The 21963-nt window shown below is 45.1% G+C and overlaps 1 protein-coding gene across 1 annotated transcript; it reads right to left on the minus strand.

Moving 5' to 3' along the window:
* Positions 1 to 136: 136 nt before the first annotated feature.
* On the minus strand, positions 137 to 21798 carry MCM3AP (minichromosome maintenance complex component 3 associated protein). The gene is made up of 28 exons (XM_062506744.1): positions 20961 to 21798; positions 20664 to 20887; positions 19950 to 20028; positions 18584 to 18731; positions 17403 to 17599; positions 15426 to 15565; positions 14846 to 15043; positions 14378 to 14646; positions 14041 to 14203; positions 13364 to 13524; positions 12658 to 12902; positions 11687 to 11877; positions 10965 to 11065; positions 10011 to 10142; positions 9257 to 9370; positions 8958 to 9110; positions 8371 to 8568; positions 8007 to 8075; positions 7157 to 7291; positions 6598 to 6751; positions 5919 to 6177; positions 5480 to 5577; positions 4263 to 4653; positions 3889 to 4146; positions 3276 to 3405; positions 2448 to 2642; positions 1687 to 1837; positions 137 to 1566 (listed from the first exon to the last, which is right to left on the minus strand). Exons 1-28 carry the CDS (start codon positions 21796 to 21798, stop codon positions 1408 to 1410), a joined length of 5550 nt encoding a protein of 1849 aa, XP_062362728.1. The 3' UTR covers positions 137 to 1407.
* Positions 21799 to 21963: the final 165 nt, after the last annotated feature.

The following is a 21963-nucleotide window of genomic DNA, read 5'->3' on the forward strand; positions in this document are numbered from 1 at the left end:
ACGATATGGAGGAGGCCAGGAGCAAAACCAACCTCCCCACACAGATACCCCAGAAATCCCCCGGGTAAAAGACAGCATCCACTCCCGAGAGCATCACATATCATGAGCTTTTACATATGAACGAGGCACCTTTCAAGCTACTAAAAATTTTATTATGTACAAAACACAATTTACAGCAAATAGTATGAGCCATGCTCCCAAAGCTGCTGGGTTTTGACAGCTGAATTCCAGGGCACAGGCTTCCCTTCACACGGAACCAGTTAAACTCAACAAAACTCAGCCCAACAAAAGCACATAGAGCAGGAACAGCCTCAAAGCACACCCTTTCAATTTAAACTTATTTCAACTTAGCAGTAAACTACTTTTGCTATTTTGGGCTTAAGAGGAATAATAGAAATGAAATGCTGAAATTTAAAAAATCGTAAAATTACTTTCTTGGAAGGCAATTGGCAGTTTCAGACTACTGAGGATTTCAGCTTGGGTTGGGCAGCCAAGATAATCAGTTTGGTGCAGTAATGTATTATTACACCAGCAGAAGGCTCTGTTTGAGAAAAAAATTGCTAGTTTTCGAAGGAAAAGATGAACTGTAGAGTACTGCAGACATGAAGTACATCTTCAAATTATTTACTGGCAATTAAACTAAAACCAAGGGGCCTTCACCTTCCAAAGGTTTTGAAATGCTGGAGAATGCAGGCTATCTGCTCTTCCGAAAAAAAAAAAAAAAAAAGGAAAATGGTTTCTCCATAGCTGTTTACTGAAGACTGAAAGAAGGATCCTGTTTTCCAGCATGACATGGAATCTGTGGAATAAGCACCTCACCCATTTTTATTGCTGAAAACATTGAACTTGAGCCCAGATCAACAAAAATCCTTCTGGATTTGCACTGAGCAACAAGTACAAAAATCATGGACAAGTGCTGTTCCAACTTGAGAATGACACTTCTGACATTCCTGGAAACAGAATAGGAACTTCAAACCACAGTGCTCTGCAAGGCAGTTACTGCATGAAGGAAACACAGACTTGAGACAACATTTCAAGGACTGTGTCTATGGAGAGCAATTGCTCCAATGTTCCCAGGGGCCCATGATACCCTACAGCTGAACCTGATCAAGCTGTGTTTACTCACAATGAGAACTGGAAGTATGGAAAAACACCAATGTCATTTAAGGCCTTCAAAGAAAAAGCATTGTCTCCATGCCTGTGGGACTGAAAAGGAGGGAGTCCCAGACCATCTGTGCATGCTGGCCCTGTGCAACGCAGCCATGTGAGAAGGGCCCAGGCCGCATGGCTGCTCCGTGTTCTCATCCCAGGACAACACCTGCTTGTTCTGGAACGTGCCCCAGGAGTGCATCTCTCCAATCACCTGGACCTGGATCTCTTTCCTGAGTCCCCTTGTCTCAGCTTGGCTCAAATGTCCACCATGTCCACTAGAGCAGAGAGGTGGAGCTTGGAGGCAGCCTCAGCCTCCTTGGTGGCTCTGAGGAGCTGCTGCAGGTGTTTGAGTCTGTCCGACAGTGCAGAGCTTTGCTCCAGCTCCAGAATCTTGTGTCCCTCCTGACTCTCAGCCTGGGCAGAAGGAAAAAGGAGATGAGACCGAGACCTTCTCCCAAGGCAATTCCTACTACAGGTTTTGCAGCTACTGCACTCCTCAGAGCTTTCTTTTAGCTCAGAACCACCTTCACTTACCTCCTGAGCAGCTGACATGGGACTCTTCACCAAAGGGAAGGTGGTGGCTGGGGTGGAGAGCAGAGACTGGGGGAGGTAGAGAGGAAGAGCCAGGAGATCCCCAAGGGGCTCCATGTCCTCAGCTAGATATTGCTGCAGCTGCTCTTCAAACCTGGAGGGGAAGGGCAAGAGCACCAGTCAGATGGCAGCCTGGCTTTGTCCCTGTAACCAGTGCATTACATGAAGAAGTTTTTCTGGCTTCAGAAGCATCTGATCTCCACAGCTATATTCAGAACAGTCTGATGTGCCCCACTGCAGCTATCAAAATCCATCACAGAGGACTGTGAGCCACATAAACTGGAGAGACTCAACTTACGGGAAGGCAGAAGAGACAGACCAACCTGAAAAGCTTTAGTTCTTCACAACTGTGATCTGCATTGCTATGAACTGATATCCCAAAGAGGACTTTATAGACATTTGTGACACCGGGGGACACACAGACCACTGTACACATTGTACTGCTTCAGTTCTGGTGGTGTGACTGACCACAGTTTCCAACCATTCCCAAGAAGGCCGATAATTTCTACCATCCTGGACTGTTCCCGTGATGCAAGAAGGAAATAGTAGGGAACTACCCTGATGTGCTTGATGAAAGCAGATGGAACTTGAGACAGTCTGGGCTCTTTTCTAGCACAGTTAAACTTCCTATTCCATACAACTTACAAACTGTTTACAACTCTGGGCTGAAGCTGCAAGGAAAAGATGCTGCTCTGAGAACTTACCTCTTGTTTTCTATTTTTTCCAGTTGCAACTGTGCCAACAGACACTCCTGGGCCAAGGACGCATCTCTGAATTCATCTGTGCTGGGAATGGTCACTTTCTGACCTGGCAGCATGCTCATGTCAGAGCCATACTGACCCGGCCCCATGGAGATGCTGTAGGGCTTCTTAAAAGACCTGGGAGATTTTATCTTTGATCTGAAGAGGGGAGGAAAAAAAAAAAACAACAAACAAAACCACATGAATTGGGATGAATGTGTTCATTTTTAACTATTAGCTCGAAGCTTAGGAAGAGCAAGGAGTGAGAAGTGATAATTTTGAGAAATAATGCCATTGTGCCAGGGTCCAACACAGCACCATCTGTCCATGGAATTAGAGAGGAACTAATCTGACAGGAGCATAGGATTCACCCCAAACATCACCCACTACACAGCACAGCTGCAGCTAAGCTTCCAAGAGAGAAGACAGTGGCTTCCCTCTGAATGTGGCTAGGGAAGTGAGCTGAACTTGACATCTCAAATACTTTAATGCCACACAGCTCTAAGGCATCCTTTCCCCTCAACCTATCTAGCATTTTCTCAGAGTCACATTGTTTTCCTTCCATGCTTTGCACGACTCCAAAGCCTCAGCAGCAGGGGTTTTTTTGGCAGAAGTTACTTTCTACACTTTCAGCACTCCCCAACCAATCCACTTCTCTGAGAGCTGAGTTACCTTGTACAAATAAAATCTACTTCCTACTCTGTTTCAGCACATGATTTTAGGGAGATGTACACAAGCAGGTTCTGGGAGGATGCCAAATGCTGGTTTTCAGCATTGTGCAGGCCACCTCACCTCTCGTGGCCTTGCCGGATCTCCTCCTGTGTCCGCAGCCTGGCTTGATCCCATGAGAACGGCACAGTGTAGCTCTTTAAATGCTCCTTGAAGAAGTACACGCGAATCTGACCATCTTTACTTACAGCTTCTGTGAATAAACCCAAGCCCAATGTTTATCATTTGCACAGGTTCTCTCCTTCAGAAGAAAATCTCAGTATTAAAATGGCAATTTGGGGCAAGAATAATTGTTCACTTTCAAATAGGTTTCAAACAGAGTCTGGGACAAACTTAATTCATCAATGGAAGTGATAATTAACTGTGGCAGCCTGCCTTCCCTGCTGACATGGCTTCTGAGGGTAACTCTTGGCCTTTGCTTAATGCAAACCCTCTCCCACTGGGAGGGCAGGGCTGAAGCACTCTGACCAGAGCCACATTTGTAGTCACAGGATCAAGTCAAGCCATAAGCAAGACTAAATACACACTCCAAGAGGAAGACACATGCAGAACATAGTAAGACCACAGCTGCCTCCCTGCTACTCATCACTTGCTGCCACATGGAAAGGCACCACCGGCAATGTACTGAATACCATCACAAAAGAAGCATCATCCGTGCTGCAGGAGGATAAAATACCTGGAATAACAGGCAGTTTGGGTGGCTTCCAGTCTCTCAGTTTATGATCAATACAGACTGCCAAGATATAATCCCAAGGGATTTCATCAACAGAAGGACCATCTTCATTAGAGTTCCCAGTTGTTCTGGTTTTCCAGTTTTGGTAAGTTTTGCTCAGCAGATTCTCTACCTGAGACTGAATCAGTGGTTGAGTGTGGGAAGAACTTGCAATCTGAGAGACATACTGAAAAATCATGTGGCAAACAGGATGCCAAGGAGCTGTGGAACAAAAAAAACCAAAGTAAATTGCAAGAATTTGTGACAGAACCAACACTGCACAGGCACATCTTGGAGAACAATGTGCTGCCAAAAAGATATTAGTGTGAAGTACCTACCACCTAAAGGAGGCAGATCTAGGTATGGGATCTGGAAGGACAGCACAGCCTTCTTCAGCCAGGCCAGGTGATCTGGCATGTTCCACTGCAGGTGGGGCAACAGCTTGTTACCCCCTGCTTCTGAAAACTCTGTGACAGGCCAAGACAATTCACAAAGGTGCTCTGAGGATGCCACATCTGACAGGAACTGCAGTACACTGTTGTAGAGCTCTATGATAACCCCAGGCTCCTGGGATGGCAGCCCAGCTAAATGCCTCTCCTTCCAGTCATGGTAGAAACGCTTAGCAAATTCTCCATCAATCCCATCCTCAATGTACTCTTGAAGGGTCTGGCTGCAGAGCTGAAGGGAGGCAGGACACTGGGACACCAGCCAGCCCACAGCTTCAGAGACCTACAACACACAAAACAGGGAGGGCTGAAAACTGCTCTGTAGTGACTGGGACACAATTTGGGACGCAAAGGATTCAACCCTAAGTCTGAATAACACTCTCCCAGAGAATATGCAGCAAAAGGCAAATAAATCAGGTAAAATACTAATATTTGCAACAGTAATTCTCCAGCTTGGTGGCCACAAACCGAATTTCCACACAGCAGGCTTAGGAACAGACAAAGAGGCTGTTCACATGAAGTACAGGTACGTGGTGAAATTCTCTCCTGCAGGATGCTGGGGTTGTTGAAAATCTACCCAGGAAAAAAATGGACAGATTCACAGAAACTAGCCAAGGGTGACTATTTAATGTCTGATCATGGCAGTCCTTCAAGTGCAGACCTAAGCTGTGAGGGTTTGTGGGGGAGCATCACTCTGGGCTTGTCAGGAGAGATCTGTATGGTGGTATTCATGTACAGAACATGAGAGGTAGAAGCATCTCAGTCCCATCCACCAAGATGGGATAATTCTGGATGATCTCACAGCAGCCAGAACAGCTACAAAGGGCCTTCAGCAGTTCAAGACTGAGAACTTAAGGCTGGAAGGTTTATCCACCACCAGCACTCCTGTGTTGGGCAGCAACACAGGCAGGGCAGCCAAGAATGGGTTTAGGTAATCCATGAATTCTGGTCTCAGTTTTTTTGTTTGTTTGTTTTTTGGGGGTTTTTGTTTGTTTGTTTTTAGTGTGTTTTTTTTTTTTTTTTTTTTGCAAATGCCACTGATCTCTGGTCAGTGAAAATAGAACAGTCATAAATAATGGAAAATAATTCCTGTATCTTGCTGTTCTTACCCTTCTGGTGCCTTCTAAGTCATTGACAGAGCCTGAGAGCTCCACAACAGTGTAGTCTGAAATAAGATGGGCTGAAATCAAGTCCTGGAGCATCAAACCTTAAAAAAAATAATAAAAAAACCCCCCTCATCATGTACACAGAAAGAACACATGTCCTTGGCCACATGCTCTGCATTACCTTCACTGCATTGCTGCTCCCCTCCCCCCCCCCCCATCTCTGCCTGTAGACTCTCAGGATCAAATACTGTGTGTGAAAGAAAACTGGAAGCCAAAACTGCTGAGCTCTTCAGGCCCTCAGGATTTTTATCTGGGATGTGCTGTACTTAACAGGCTCTCCCTTTACTGGATGCTGTAACTGAGAGGCTGCACTAGCCACAACACTTCTACTTGGGGCAGCCCTAAATATTCATTGTTTCGAGACACAAAAACAATTACATACCATCTTCTACTTCTTTCTTCACAGCTTCCTCTTCCTGACCGGGGACTAGAACCACCAAGGGAACTATGGGGTGGAAAGGTTTGGCCTGAAGCAGCTGTTTCAGCTGCAGCAAAGCTGAAAGCCAGTAAACATCATCTTCTGCAACATCTTCACTCCTAACTCTGGGGGGCAGGAGAAGAATGAGGCCACTGGTCCCAAGCAAGTCCTTTTGTGTCTCAGCCATATCAAGCTCTGAGTCAGAGAGTGTACCGTGTGCCACCTGGACAGGAAACAAAGATGACAACAGTAATGCAGCTTAACAAAACAATTTCCACACTCAAATCTGCAGTTTATCCTCACTGCCGTTCAGCCTTGACATCCTTCTCAGGAGCTTTACACAACCTAAGACAACAAGCTGTTGTCAGGGCAACATGGATATGTCTGATAGATGAGCTGAGCACAGAAGTGCCCTTCAGCACCTGCTCTGGAACTAAGAATTGATGATTCAGATTCTACTACTGCCAGGTATTTCTCAGCTGATTGAAAACAAAGGAAAAAAATTCATCTTCTTCAGACCTTTTCAACAATCCTATCCCTCCCCCTATCATCTCCCTCCATTTGTCAGGACACAATATCCACTGGAAAAGAGCCCACCCTGCTTTTATGGCCTCTTAGATATCATGAAATTGTTCTCACCTACCTTTATACACACACTGACTTTAATGCTTCTGTCCCCCTGCATGCCAGGAGAACTAAATAACGTCAGCGTCTGAATTTTGCATTCTGTATGTGAAGCATTTTTCTCACAGCTTTTGTGTCCCATAAACTTGGCTTTCAACCAATCCATTAGTATCCTAGCAAACAAAAAAAGAGGGCTTTGGGGGGTTCTGTAGTCGAAATTGGCATTTTAGGATTTTAGTATCAGCTCTAAGATACCACAATCTATCATAATCCTATATATTTAGGTAATGATAAATAGTCCTAATAAATAGCTGTAAGTTTTAATGAAATTGTCATCTATCAAGGTTTTGTTTTCAGTATGAGAAAAAGGAATTAAATAATGTTAAAAAATACAGATCACTGTAATAAATTACAGCTATATTGTTTAGAGTGCTCTGGAGGGAAAAGAAAACAAGCTGGAAATTTGACGTGGTACAGGCAAAATTACATCAAGGACTGTGTATAACTCATCTTCTACCTAGATAAAAGAAGTCTGTCCTGTTTGAGAAAGGGGTGAAGCAACCAACTCTTCAATGTACCTGTTGGGATCATCCGTGGAATATTCATCATCACTGGGCAAAACCAAGAGCACCTTCCAAAAAACCTGTTCTTGTTGAACTGGAAAATGTTCTGTGATTAACGAGACAAGATCCAGGGGAGTCCAAGCTAAATCACTTAAAGAGAGACAAAAAATGATGAAAAGATCCACCCCAGGGCTCTTTCCAAGCTGAGAAATGTCTGTCTAGCACTGAACAAGTTACAGTACTGTAAGTAGTGACCAATTAATTACTTGGATCTGTTGCTCATCCTTCAGGAACTGTAGTTGCTAAACATGACATGTGAGCCTTACTCTGGGGATTTCAGGAGCACATGTGTACTGCTTCCCTTCCATACTGATCCAACACACACCCAGGCCACTGGAGAAGCCAAAGGAAGCCAGACCTCCTGCTGCACTTCAAACACGTCCATCACTATTTTCCAACCACAAGCCAGGTCACTCATAGCTCATTTATTCCTCTATCCCCATAGCCCATCCCAGGTCCCATCCCATCCAGGTACAAAGCCACACACCCCATAATACTCATCAGATGCTTAAAATTACACCCAGGAGGATCATCTGACCCAACACCTTTATTAATTTAGTGGAAGGTGTCCTTGACCATGTCAGGGGGATGGAATGGACAAAATGATCTTTAAGGTCCTTTCCAATTCAAACCGTCCTATGGCTCTGTGACCTTCCTGTTCCCCTTAGTCCAAAATACTCCCAGAAGCAAGGCTGCAAGTGGACATTCAGGCATGGTTAGCCATACCTTTTGGCCATTTCTGGAACCTCTGGCATGTCTGCTGCAGCTTGCTTCTAAAGAAAACAAGAACCAAACCCCAGCCTACCTTACTAACTGCTGGCAGAAGTGCTGAACTTTAATTTCATGCACTGTCTTGTTTCTCAGCAAGTTTAATCTGGAAATGAAATATTGTTGGTTTTATTTTTTGGTATAAAACAGGTACTTTAAACAAATCTATGAACACTGAGGCCTGAGAAATATTACAGAGGCCTCAGAATGCTGCTGTTAACAGAATAATTTATTTATATTTTTAGTCTTGGTCATGGCTTTTGTGGAGAAAGTCTTTTGGAAGCTATTGAAGAATAAGCAGTTCTGCAAACCTGCTAACATTCACAATGGAAGAACTTTTGGTAACTTATCTTCCAAAAATCAACCAGATTGCCAAATGACACCACTGGAAGTATCCTTACCTTGTGCAAGAGATTCCCAGCTTTCCTCCATTCCCCAGGTTTACAAATCTCTTGCACAAGTTCTCCATGGCTATAGGCCACTCTGCACTGGGGGACAGTGCTTTCAGCTGATGTTTGGAATCCAAACCACAGGGAGCAGCTGGAAATGCCCTCATCTGACGTTTCAACTTTGTCCGAGCTGCCACTGCTTCCCTCCACCTTTGGCAGAGAAAAGTAGACATTCAGACCTCTGTCACCAGGTATTTGTATAATGAACACCACAACAACCACAACACACTGAGCATATGTGCAGGAAAACCAGTGACCAGCAAAAAGAATGCAAGGATAAGCCATTACAAGCTTCTAGATGGAATGAAGCTGGAATCTCCTACAAAGCTCATTACCTGACTACAACAAGGTGGTAGTCCCCTCCCTGTAATTTAGCAGAAGACAGTGCTAAGACTGTAAGGTCTACCCCTATCGTGCAGATAAGAAAGAAAAAACTGTCTCAAAAAGAACAGAACCAAAGAGCGGTAGTTCCATCTCTATTAACTGCTCTATGCCAATGCTCCCAAGAGAAGCAGCTGTGTCCCAGGGTGGTAACTCACCGCTGTAAGTATTTGCAGAAACACTGGAGCTCCTGAAGGGTTCCCTTGGCAATCTGGAAAATCTCATCCTCCAGAAAGAGCTCCATCAAGTGGCTACACACTTCTTCTGAGCACCGGGCAATCCGGGCATTCCTGTCTCTTTCTAAGGCACACCTGGTTCCAAATAAAAGAAACCTAGACTACTGAGGTGAAGACCTCCAGCAAATGACAATTCACGGCTGAGATGGAAACAAGGAAGTCCATGGCATTTAGGAAACTCTTGGGAAAGCAAACTACAGCATGCAGCACATTGTACATACCTTAACTCATTGTCTGAAGCTTCTTTAACACCCTCCTTTATTATTTCTTCCATTAATTCCATACCCAGCAACTGGCTCAACTGCTTTATTAACTCTTCTCTTTCCTGCTTTTGCCTGGAAGGACAGAGGAAAAACTTAGACAAGTGAAAAAATTTCCACTGAAAAAATTTCCACTGACAAACCTGCTGCTTAGTAACACAAGCACTACACACAGTGTCAAACAATAATTTACCTAAAATTATTTCTCACTATCTGGTTCGTAAATAAACAGCTTTGCGTGGAGCCAGGTTTCCCTCAAAAACACAGATTACAATGAGTGATTGTAATGATTTAGTGAGTGAGTGGCATCCCTGACCATGGCTGGGGCTTTGAAGTAGATGATCTTTATGGTCCTTTCCATACCAAACCATTCTAGGATTCTGTTTCTTCTTACCCCAATAAGCTACAAACAAGTAGCTCACTCAAAAGGAAAAGTTCCTGCATACAGCAGATGCATGTCCTTCTCTGGAAGCTCTGGGTATACAGAAGTTCCTGAAATTCCCACCTTCCATTTTCACCATAGCTCTGAGTCGACCAAAATGCGAACCAGCATGTCATCTGAGAACGCAAAGGGGAACCCTGTCTCCATAACCCCAGGGGAGTTCAAGGTGAGACTGTTGTGCCCCTGTGAGCAGAGGCACCAGGACTCGGGCTGGCTCCAGCTGTCCAGGGTGTACACAGCCCATCCTGCCCCACAGCCAAAGCAGTGCCTCACCTCTCCTCCTCCACTCTGCGCTGTTCCTCGTGGACACGCTGCCTTTCCACACTGAGCATGTTTCCAGCCACTTCTCTGAGGATCTCCCCCATCACCTCAGTCACAAGCTCTTCCATGGTGGCCTCTGAGGCACTGTGCAGAAACAGCAAATCTCTTCTCAAAGCCAGAATGTTTACATTTAAAGCCCCAGGTCTATGCTTTTCTCAGCCACACCTTGCTCTCTGTGGTGAGCTGACTCCAGCCATTAGCCAAGCACCCACATTGATACTGGTCACTCCCCTCCTCACATTGGCACAGGGAAGAAAGTAGGAAGAAAAAAGGAAAACTCATGGATGGAAATAAATACATTGTACAGAAAGGCAAAAACCCCCATCAAGCAAAGTAAATGCAGCCAGTCATCACTTCCCATAGGAAGAGTAATACCCAGACAGTATCCAATCAATGTCCACCCTGAAAGCTACAACTCTCCAACTTCTTCCTTTAACCCAGTCTTACTGTTGACCATGACATCACAGGGAATGGACTTTAGCCAGTCTGGGTCAGCTGTGCCCATTCAGCAACTACCAAACAGTGGAGGAATAACAACTGTTTGAGTCACATCCCACATCTACCGACTGCCCTGGAGAGGAAACTTATCAGAAGCAGAGAAGTAGCCAGATCTGGACTTGCTCCTCTTGTCCCCCTTTGGGCACTCTCCCTTCCATGACAAAGGTTTCTTGTCAGGCACCTCAGAGCTTGTCAAGCTCCAGAGGTTTGGGTCAGCATTCCCTTAGGCTACAGCTGGGAAAGTGACATCTGAAGAAAGGTCTGCTTTCCCTTCCACTGCATCAGTAACACAGCCTCCATCACAGACCTGACAGTGCTTAGTTTTACCATCTTAACACATGGTGCTGCTATGACAAGGGGCAGCTGTGGTGACAGACTCGAGGAGAACCTGCAAGAAATGCTCTTTACCAGATGGCAGCAGCCACATAAGCTGCTCCTGCTCTGCCCAGTTCTCGACACTCTCCTTTGAGGACATCGTGTACCAGCTCATCCACCACTTCGGCAATGTCCTGCAACACAGCAGAGCAAGCAGCTGAACCAAGGTGCAGGCCTTCTCAGGAGTAAACTGGGAGTAAGGGTCTCCAGCCTTGCTGCAATTCACAGCAGCATCTGTATTTCTGCTTACAAACTGAGCCGACTTAACCAAACACAACCACATGCAAACTTCAGACTATTTAGACTATCTAAAAGGTTAGTAACAGCCCAGAAACAAAAGCATATTTTTGTACTTAATACGGGCAAATCAAATAACTAAGGAGAGACTCCTATTTTCTTACTTTAGACTTGCATTCTAGCTGACTGAATTCCAAATTACCAGGTCTGCCCTTCACTGAAATTTGCCATTATCTAGGTAGAATATGGCAACTGTACTGTACAAAGCAATGAGGCACTCAGACTGGTTCAGCATCAGCACACAAAAACTTGTGTGGAAGGGAGAAAAACAGCACAGGTAGATGGTATACATTCCAGACCCAGCCTTAATGGTCATGTACCCAAAGGAAGAAACTTTGTCTGCCTCATTTGACATACATGCATGTTCCAGGAAAATGAAATACCCTAAGAACTTGGTTATCTTTTGTTGTATTTCACAGATTTCCCAAATACTTCCTGATGAGTTTAGATTTCCCTACCATGTCGGAGTAGCCAGGTTGAGGCTTTGAAGGGGGAGACTCAGGCTGTACAGCAGGCTGGGAGACAGGCTGTGCAGAAGGTAGGACAGGCATCAGCTGACAAGGCAACAGTGAAGGTAGAAGATGAGGTGGGGGCTGGACTCTCACTGTTGTGGCCTCTAAATCCACACCTCTGCTCTCCACTCTTCCTTCTTGAGAGGGAAGGGGAGAAAAATTAAGGAAACCAGACTAGTCATGAACAGAATCAAATTTCATCTTCAAAAAACAGGCTTGTTAGATAAAACTCAGGAGGTCATAAAATAAATCTGTAACAGCAGCTTGTTGCCTTAAAATTAAAAATGTATCACAGAAACTAATTTATATTTATGAATGTTTCATACAAAACATTTAAACATTTAATTACACATTATCCCCTCTACCAAGTGCATTTCCAACAAAGCAATTGTTTTAGTTAGACACACTATCTGTTACTTCCAGCAAGGACAGAAAAGCACATATTCAGCGATTCTGAAAACTGACATATTTATATACATAGTGGCAACAAGCAGCTGCAAATAAAAACCATGCAAACTGCAAAGGGAAGCTGGTTTTCTAAAGTAGCCAAACATTTGTTATTTATGTTGGCAAAACTTGGCTCATTAGAAAATTTTCTGAATTGGGAAATATATTTTATTTATCACATTGTTCTTGGCTTTTACAGGTACATAAATACACTTCGGCAACCTAGTTGAGTGGAAGGTGCCTCTGCCATGTCAGGGGTGTTGGAATTTGATGAGCTTCAAGGTCCCTTCCAACTCAAACCACTCTGTGATTGTCTTATGATTTAAATTGTAATACTTTCATTACATCTAAGTTTCCATGCACTTTCAGCCTCTGAACCATAAACAGTTTCTGCTTTGCACAATAAACCTGCTCAGAGCTGCCTTCACAGTGTGTTCTGAGCAGTACCTAAAATGCAGGTTTGCTCTCACCTGTTGCTTCCACACTGGATTTTTGGCTACTGCCAGCCTGATCCACAGAGGTACTTCCACCAATGTACTTGTTCTGCCCATTGAAGCTGGACATGGGCACATGGTGGGGCACTGGGGGCATAGGCCCCCCATTCACAATCTCCCCAACAGAGACAGTGAGTTTCTGGCTGACAAACAGGGATTTCCGTGGTTTGGGTAATCCATCTGGCTCCAGGAAAGCTGAGCGATTCAGCTCCACGTAAACCCTGGGGAAAAACAAAAGTAACAACCAAGTACATCCTCAAAGCTCCAGCAACCTACAGGCTTTCAATTCTGAAACTTACTATTTCAAAACAGAATGTTGACAGCAATAGATGGCTAACTGGAATCCTCAAGGGATATTTTTTCCTTTTCTAGTCTCAAAATTCCAAGTTTGGATGAACACACAATGCGTGGATTTTCATGGCAGACACATATCTGTGAACTGCTGTCCTCCAACATCCTCTAAGAGCTGGTTTGCACTGCCCAGCTTCTTTTCACTCTACAGACATCACTGTGATGCCAGTTAGTCATGAAGCAGAACTGCGTCCTTATTTCCTACAGAGACCCATCCCCTTTTTTTGGCCCGTTCTTTCTCTGGTTCCAACCTGCAGGAGCAGCTCCCCTACATTACCTGTTTGCTTGGCATCAGGCTAATGCCCCCAGGCATAATTTTCCTCACACTTACCCATCTGATACACTCAGGCCATAGTAACTTATAAAATCAGTTGCCTCCTCGCAGTCTTTGAACAGCAACATGTGGACCAGGTGGTCCAAGGGGAATGCGGTACTTCTCTGGGTGCTCACAGTGTAGGCAATATTGAGGGATTTGAGACCATCCTTACGAATCTGGGGGGGAAAGAAAAAGCCGCATAATTACTAGGAAAGAACCCAAAATGAACTATAAAGCATACAACAAACATGAGAATCATGTTTAATTACACCAATACTTTATCATCAAGTACCCATACAAACAATCACTTCATGTTGCAACCTTGTTTTTAAATTCTATGCACTTTCTAGTTTCTGTTCCTCTTTCGTGGTATTTGTTTTGAGCACGTCTCTTTGTGATTCTTGTGCAGAAAAAGCACCTTGCAAGGTCTTCTGAAAGTGCAAGCTCATATTTGCTTTGCAAGACTCTCAGGCCTGCTTCTCTGCTTCCTACTTATGTTTCAGGGAAATATTTATTTGTACACAATTACAAGAAAAAAAGGACCATTTCAGTATTTGCCTTTCCTATCACAGCAAAAAAATAATTTTTTAACACTTCTAAAGAAGCAGTAAGAATATGATTTTTAAGGCCTTAAAAAAATCCCACACTGTCTTACTCATTAATACTTTAAAAAATATCTGTTTTTTCCTCACCTGGTTGAAATAACAGTGTAAGAGGCAGGCATTCAGATAGGAAGCTGCTTGCACAAGCTTGAAAAATCTCACAAAATTGTTGCTGTTTAATGCAGCAAAAGCTTGAACTGCAAATCTAACTTCAGGCGAGTTTCTAACCTCTGGATGAAATTGCTGAACTTCTCTGTGGAGACAAAAGACGGGGACAAAACTTTTGCTTCAACATTGAATAATCACAATTCAAGAACAACCTGTAACAGCACAGAATTAAAATCAGGAGCATTATAATTTGGCTGGATTTAATCCTAAACTCCGTTCTTCCCAGAGGTAAAGAGAGAAAACAATGTCTTGTTCTCACCTGAGAATATCACCCTTGTTGAGATTCAACAAGACATTATAACCTCGGAATTCTGCTTCACTCTTGCAGTAAATCCCCTTGTTAGCCAAGTCCTGATACATCTCCTTCAAGCTCTGCAGGCATTTAGTCATATTCTCATTGTTGATTTTGGCATCAAAGGAAGACATGGGCTCTTCACATAAGTGGTGAGCACAGTGGATGTGAAAGCGAGTGCACTTCTCAATCAGAGATACCATCAGTGGGTTGCAGAGGTGTTGCTGGGTTATATCCTAACAATGACAAAGAATGCATTACGTGTATTTTTAACTAGTTGAAGAGCACAGTCACCTGGCACTACATCTGGAAAACCCATTTTACCATGCTTTTGAGTCACTCTTCAATTCAATTATTGCTTTTGGCCTCCAGTTTTTACAGCATGATGGGATCTTTTCCTTTTTATCACCAAACATCTCCATCCACAGTGCTTACCTTTCTTATTCCACGAGTTCTGTTCCAGACGAAGTCATACCATTCTCGGTAGTTTCCTTCTCCTTGATCCATAATATTAGTCACTAAGTAGTCCATGGTCATGCTCAGCACCTCAGAGGGTCTCAGTTCATGTGGCAATGGTTCCTCCTGATCTGCTGAGGACCTGCTATATTCTTTGATTGCTGCTGCATGATCCACCTGCAAGAGGTGAGAAAAATAATCAAAATCCAGTAAGTATATACAACTTCCCAGCAATAAAGAGGATTTCATCCCACGCATGCCTTTAACTTCAGTATGGAGAATACTGAAGTGTTGATTTAGTCTCAAACTCATAACCTTTCACACAATACATAGCTAATTACACATAATATGTAATTACAGCTTTAGAACTATAGTTCTAAATAACTGAATAAAAGACATGACAGAGTGAAAAAACAAATCTTGTTTTCTGATAGGGAATTCAAAGGTAGTAATTAAACAGCCTATAGAATTTCTGCACCAGAATTACCCCTGTAATCAGCAAAACAATACTGACAACTCCAGTGAGCATCATGCACACTGATATCCTGAGATATCGTACCTTGTCAGTTCCTAGAAGCAATTCAAAGATGCTGAGCTGGTTTCTTGTCTCCCTCATGTAACGCTCCTTTTCAGGACACATATCTGGGCAAGTGCCAACAACAGTTTTTGCTTTGCCAAGATCAGTTCTTTTTATTCGAGCTACAACAACAACAAAAAAAAACAACACAAAACCAAAAAACAAACAAACAAAAACCCAAACAAAACAAACACGAACAAAAAAAAAAAAAACAACATAAATAATTGAACAAACACTAAGCATCTCTTGGGTTTGGGGTTTTTTTTCTTCGCAATAAGCTACTACCCTAATGTGCCAAAACAGACCTGAGCATGCAAGGCTGTACCAAAACTTTGATAAAATCAGAAATGCACAAGGATGGGGTTCTCCCCACTCTGAGGCCTGTCCAAGTATTGTACATATTGTAAGTATTGCTGAAAAGACTGAAGCTTTTAAAAGATATCCAGTGTTTTGTGTCCTAAGGAACAGCAGATTCAAAATTCTGCATTGAATGGACAAGAAGTTTGTCAGTATTAAAAATAAGATATTAAATTAGAAATAGGATCAATTTTGGAACTGCAAGAACAGCATGGAAGGTTTTATAACCACCACTGTGAAACAAAAGGACATTTCTTGAAATAATTCTCAGTTGTGTGATAGTTTGAATTTGGAGAAATACTAGAGGCACTGGCACAAGTTGCACAGAGAAGCTGTAGTTAGCCCCACCCTTGGAAGTATTCAAAAGCAGACAGGATGGGGTTTGGAGCAACCAGGAATACTGGAAGGTGTCCCTGCCTATGGCAGGATAGTGGGACTGAATGAGCTTTAGGGCCCCTTCCACCTCAAACAATTCTGTGGTTCTAGGAAATGCAGTTAAGGGTTTGAGTAACTGTCTTTAAAGAGAGTCTGTAGAGATGCAGATCTCCCTACGTGCCTTCCTTCATAGAAAACGGACATTCTCCCCTTCCCTCTACACAAGTGTTTGGGTTTTTTTTTTTCTTTTTTTTTTCCCCTCTCCTCTCTGACTGGAATTTTTTCCTGCTGACTTGCTAAGATGTCTTGTGATAGGGGGAGGCTCCCTGTCCCTTTTTGGAGTTTCTCCAGCAGGGCGGGCGGAGGGGAGGGGGAACACTCGAGTTCAGGGGCAAGTAAAGGAGAGGTGTGGGCAGTCGTTGACTATCTTGCTCGTTTGGCTCAGAGAAGGATGGCCACTTGAAAATGTCGCTCTGCATTCCAACGCCAGGAGCTGCTTTTCCTCGGCTGTGGGACCCCGCACCCCCCTGCAAGGGCACCCTCCTGCTTCAGCCTGCCACCTCCAAGCATTCTGTTGGAATACCGGGACTGACACTGCCCCCAAGGACCCCTGAGCAGAGCCTTTCTTTCTGCCCTTCCCACCCAGGACACAGCCTCCATCACACCCAGCATCCTGCAGCCACGTTCAGTTGCCACATCTGCCCCTGCTCACCGGGAGCCGGCTGGCACTCACTGCCAACAGGGATGGTAACTGCACCACAGGGGAAAAGTGTCCACAACGGAAAGAACTGTTCCTGAGTTCCTGTTCTGTCTGTTGTTAATTTCATAGCTGTTGTTGTTTTGTTTGCCTTGTTATACATACATATATATATATACACATATATACACATATATCAGTAAAGAAATGTTATTCCTATCTCCCTATTTTTGCCTGAGATCCCCCTTAATTCCAAAATTACACTAATTCAGAGGGAAGGCCCTGCTCTTCCCTCTTTTCAAAACCAAGATAACAAGACATTGCATGTGCAATAAGTGAAACAGATTTGTGTGTTTTACAAGAAAAAAAACCACAAAAAACAATACACTAGGAGAGTTTTTTATACTGTTCCACATTAAACTCTCTTAAGCCATTTCCATAATATCACAACAGCTTTGCCACAAAACCCAAACACTTACTTCTTTCCAGCAGAGACGTAGATGTCACTCTTATTAACTTATGTTAATTACCTTGTCGCATAATTTTGTCCCTCTGATCCAAGAGCCTATATCTCTCTTCAGATGTCTCAGCCACCAACCCCACCAGGTTACTGAGAGACGACAGTGAAGCTCCCAAGCCCTCTGAGCTTTGTCCTTCAGAACTAGAATCAAAGAGCTCTGCTTCAAACTGCAGCACCTTTCGAAGGCCAGGCTTCTTTGCTGGAGAACTGAAAACAGAAGATTTTTTAATCAATAATAATATGTTAGTGCATGCCCTGGTCTTAATCAGTTCACTGTTCTTAAGGATGCCAGCATCTGTTTAGAAGACTATTTTGTTCACAAGAAAATGTGAACAATGTATGGATGTGCTGAGCTAACACCAACACCAGGAGTTATCTGGTTAAATCCTGACAACGCTGCCAAGAGCTCTGACATAGCAGAGCAAGTCCTAACAGAAAAGGTATTACTAAAAGTGTCATTGAGGGGACAGAAACGGATGGCTCTTGTAGCATTTTGCATCACTATGGAACAGCAGTTTGTATTTTAAGCTAGGAACTGGCTTGCTGGTGTGGAGACAAACCCAATGTGCTTTCTATAGCAATAGAGATTATTTAAAGATTTTACAGGGCCAACTACAAACATGCTTTTTAAATCAAGGAATATTGTTCACAACATATTACTAATTTTATACTTATATGACTCCACATATCAAATTACTTTTGTCAGACTAGACACACCATTGAGGTGTGACAAAGACGACAACCTTGTGGTTCTGTGACTGCCACAAATGAGGAATACTGTTCACCTGAAGTGAGACAACAATCCAAACTACTCCAAAAAGGAGCCTCTCATTCCGCAGAACTCTAATTGCCTCCAAAGGAGACTGCTTGCTTGAGAAGCTCATTGAATCATGACCACAGTGTCATTACTACTTGGTCCTAGTTGGGCTCTGCACTGTTTGTTCACTTCCCTCATGCCTCATACTGCAGGTGCTTTTATGAACAAAATCCAGAGACCAAAGTAAAAGACCGCAATAAGCCATTAGGAGTGTCCTTCGGATGAAGTGTGAGAGCTGAGCGCTTCTAATTCAGAAACCAGAAAAGGGAAGCAGCCTCCCTGAAGAGAACGTGACTATTTGGTACACAGTGATCACTATTTTTCTCCATGCTCCCCCCTTCCTGCCAGGTGGATTCCCAGAGGAGAGGACTTACCTTCTCCCAGGCATGACACTGCTGGCAGAAGATCTTATTAAAGGTTTTCTAAGAGGGGAATGCTGATAGCTTTGCTCTTCGCCACTTTGCCTTCCTTCATCTTCACCTGCTTTCTTCTCCTTGGATGAAAATTCTCTTTTTGCTGGACCTGAAACGACACATAAATATAAAACCAGGTACCTGCCACACAGTTTAAGCAACAGCTCTTCCTTGACCTCATAGAGGTAGTGATGAAAACTAAGACTCCCAGTTTTGTACATGCATGCAAAACTTCCACTAGGAACCATACTAAGTTTCCACCAATTGCTATCAAGGTCATTGCTCTATAAAGTATTTTTCAAGACAACATCAGTTAGCAATAACTGTAATTATCAGCAAACAAAGTCTGATCCTCAACTGAATCACACTTCTCTCAGGCTTGCAATATAATCCATAAGTCATAACTCCCTATGGGATATGAAATCCATTTCACCAGCATACATCACAATTCCAAGTACTTCTACTGAAAGTATTTATTTCACATAAGCTTAGACTCAGGTTGGAATGAGTTAACACTTGCAAGATAGGAGAATTTCTTCTTCCAGAGACAATTTTCCTAGTGGGATTTCTTAATCTCTCCTAGAATAGTTATTTCAGAATGATGCCATATGTGCTGCCACAAACATATCACCATGATAAAATGACAGCTAGCAAAGAGGCAGCCCTAGACCTGCTGCTTCAAGACATGAATTCTCAGGGAGATGAATGGGCAGCTGTTTGTTTTCAGGCTGTGGTTGGTCAAAGCTGAGGTGAACCATCCATTTCCTAGCAGCTGAAGCACACCCCCAGGCTAGGATCTCACAGGTGCACACACACTGCACTCACGGAGCTAAAGGGAAGCACTTGACATTATAAGCATTTCCCCAGGGACTGGACAATCTCCTCTTGCCCTGATCCCAAGCAGGGTCTGGAATCCAGGTTTCCCATTTCTGAACTCTGTAGGTTGCTATTTTTTTGTTCAAACAGTGTCTAACTACTGATGCACAGAACAGCAACCTCAGCAGACACTGCAGAGATTCTCAGGACAGTCTGCTTAGGGTGGTTCTCTGAACGTTTTCCTGAAAGCTAAAGTCCACATCCCAGTCCACGATATGATGCATGCAGCAAGACATTTCAGACCAGATTTTCTTATAAAAGAACATCCTTGCTCTGGACAAAACCACAAAATTGATCACCATATTGCTGTTGTATGACTGCATTAAGGATTCAACCATGATTTCTCCTACCAGGAGATAATTTAGGCATCATACTCAGCACATGAGGGGAAAAAAAGAACAGCTGCCATGCTATTTATACATCATCCAGTAGTCTGGAAAGACAGACTTACTCATTTTCTTCTTTTGCCAAAATGTTACTATGTCTTTGTGCAACTCTTTTGCTTTTTTCCTGGCAAGAACTGCAGAGGCCTGAAAGAAAACAAAAGCAGAGCATGGAAACCTATTGGCATCACAACACTGAAATGCACACAGCAGTTTTTGCCACAGAAACATTTACCGATTCCCAAAAATTTCTGGTTGCTGTATTTTAACTGGACTTAAGACCTACGTGCAATCAGCTGAACTGGTCAACAGAAAAATGCTGTTCTTCTACAAACAAAAGTGCAGTTTTTATCAGAGCTGAACCCACTCCAAGCACTGAGATTTAAGTCTTTCTTCATAGAATGAGAGACTGGATTGGGTTGGAAGGGACCTGAAAGACCATCCAGCTACTCTCCCCCGCCTTGGGCACAGGCGCCTTCCACTAGACCAGGCTACTCCAAGCCCCCCCAATCAAGCCGGCCTCGAACACTGCCAGAGATGGGGTAGTCACAGCTTCTCTGGGCAACCTGTGCCAGGGCTTCATCACCTTCAAATAATTTCTCCCCAACATCTAACTTCTCTTTTAGTTTACACTCTTTCCCCTCTCCCAGCACGTCCCTGTAAAAAGTTGCTTTCCCTCTTTATTTCAAGCCCACTTTAGACACTGGAAGGGGCTCTAATGTATCTCTGGAGACTTCTCCAGGCTGAAGACTCAGACGAGTTATGCCACTTCTGATACTCACATGATCAAAAAAGTGGAGAACAGCCAATTTTTTATTACGCCTGGTCATGATGCGACGAACTTTTACGAACTGGCCAAAGTGTTTTTCCAGCACAGTCCTGTCGTTGAGGTAGTCAGGGATGTTCTTGCACTGGACGGCCGTCAGTTCGGCACCTGGCAGGCCCCCCAGCGCCTCCGTGCTCTCGCTGCCGCGGCTCCGGCGAACAGGGGCGGCGGCGGCCGCATCTGTGACGAGAAGGAATACGAGCAGTCAGCCACCGGGAAGACACCCGGGCAGTCCCACCAGACTTCCGCCTACCTTCTCGGGCGGACTCCCGGGCCTCAGCCGGGGGCGGCTCCTCGGCGGGTCCCCGCTCGGCCTCGGGGCCGTCCCCACGCTCCCGCTGCTCGCGGGCCTGGCTGCGCAGCAGATCCTCCAGCGTGCGGCCGAACAGGATCCCTCCGCGGGGCCGGCTCAGCATCACCGCCCGCTTCTCCGGCGGCGCCGCCGCCCGCCCGCCTGCCGCCGCCCGTCGCGGCGAGCGCTCCCGATCCTCCTTCCGCTTCAGCCCCTTGGACGGCGGCTCCCCCGGATCCTCCGGCAGCGCCCTGGGGCCTCTCTCTTCCGGCCGCCCCAAAGCGGCAGCAGGACGCGAGAACGAGAAAGGCTCCCGCGCCACCCCCGCCTCAGGGACCATCTCAGACGCGAAGCCGAAGGGCGACGAGAAAGCAAAGGCGGCAGGGGCACCAGGGCCCTTCTCCGTCTCGCCGCCTGACACTGGCTTGAAGGCGGCGCTCTCGGGCGCCTTGAAGCGGAACTCGGACGCCGCGAAGGCACCGCCGGCGCCACCCGACGCTTCGCTAGAGGTCGGGAAGCCGCCCAGGCTGGTGGGCGGCCTAAAGCTGAATCTCGCATTCTCTGCCGGGGCCGGCGCTTGGCCCAGCGCATAGGGCGGCACAAAGGTGGCGGCTGGCGCAAAGGGGAGGCCGGCGGGGCCACCGCCCTGGCCGAACACGGCGGGCTGCCCGAAGCGCAGCGGAGGCGGGAAGGAAGGCGGGCCGCGGAACGGGCCCCGCGCAGACATCGCTGCAGCAGCTCTCTCGAACCGCCGGTCAAAGCGAGAGTCGCATGCGCGTTGCGGAGAGGCCCTGGCCATGGGGCGGAGGGCGGAGTCCTTTGGGGAAATGGGCGGGGCTTCGGCGGCAGTTGGACAGTAGGGGCGGGGGAATGAGTGGGAGCAGCGTTACGGGCGAGGCTGTGGTCGTGGTTAAGGTAGGCGTGGTTTCAAATAGTGGGCGAGGACATAACGTATGATGGGTGG

The sequence above is a fragment of the Cinclus cinclus genome, chromosome 21 (genome assembly GCF_963662255.1).
Source record: "Cinclus cinclus chromosome 21, bCinCin1.1, whole genome shotgun sequence".
NCBI lineage: Eukaryota > Metazoa > Chordata > Aves > Passeriformes > Cinclidae > Cinclus > Cinclus cinclus.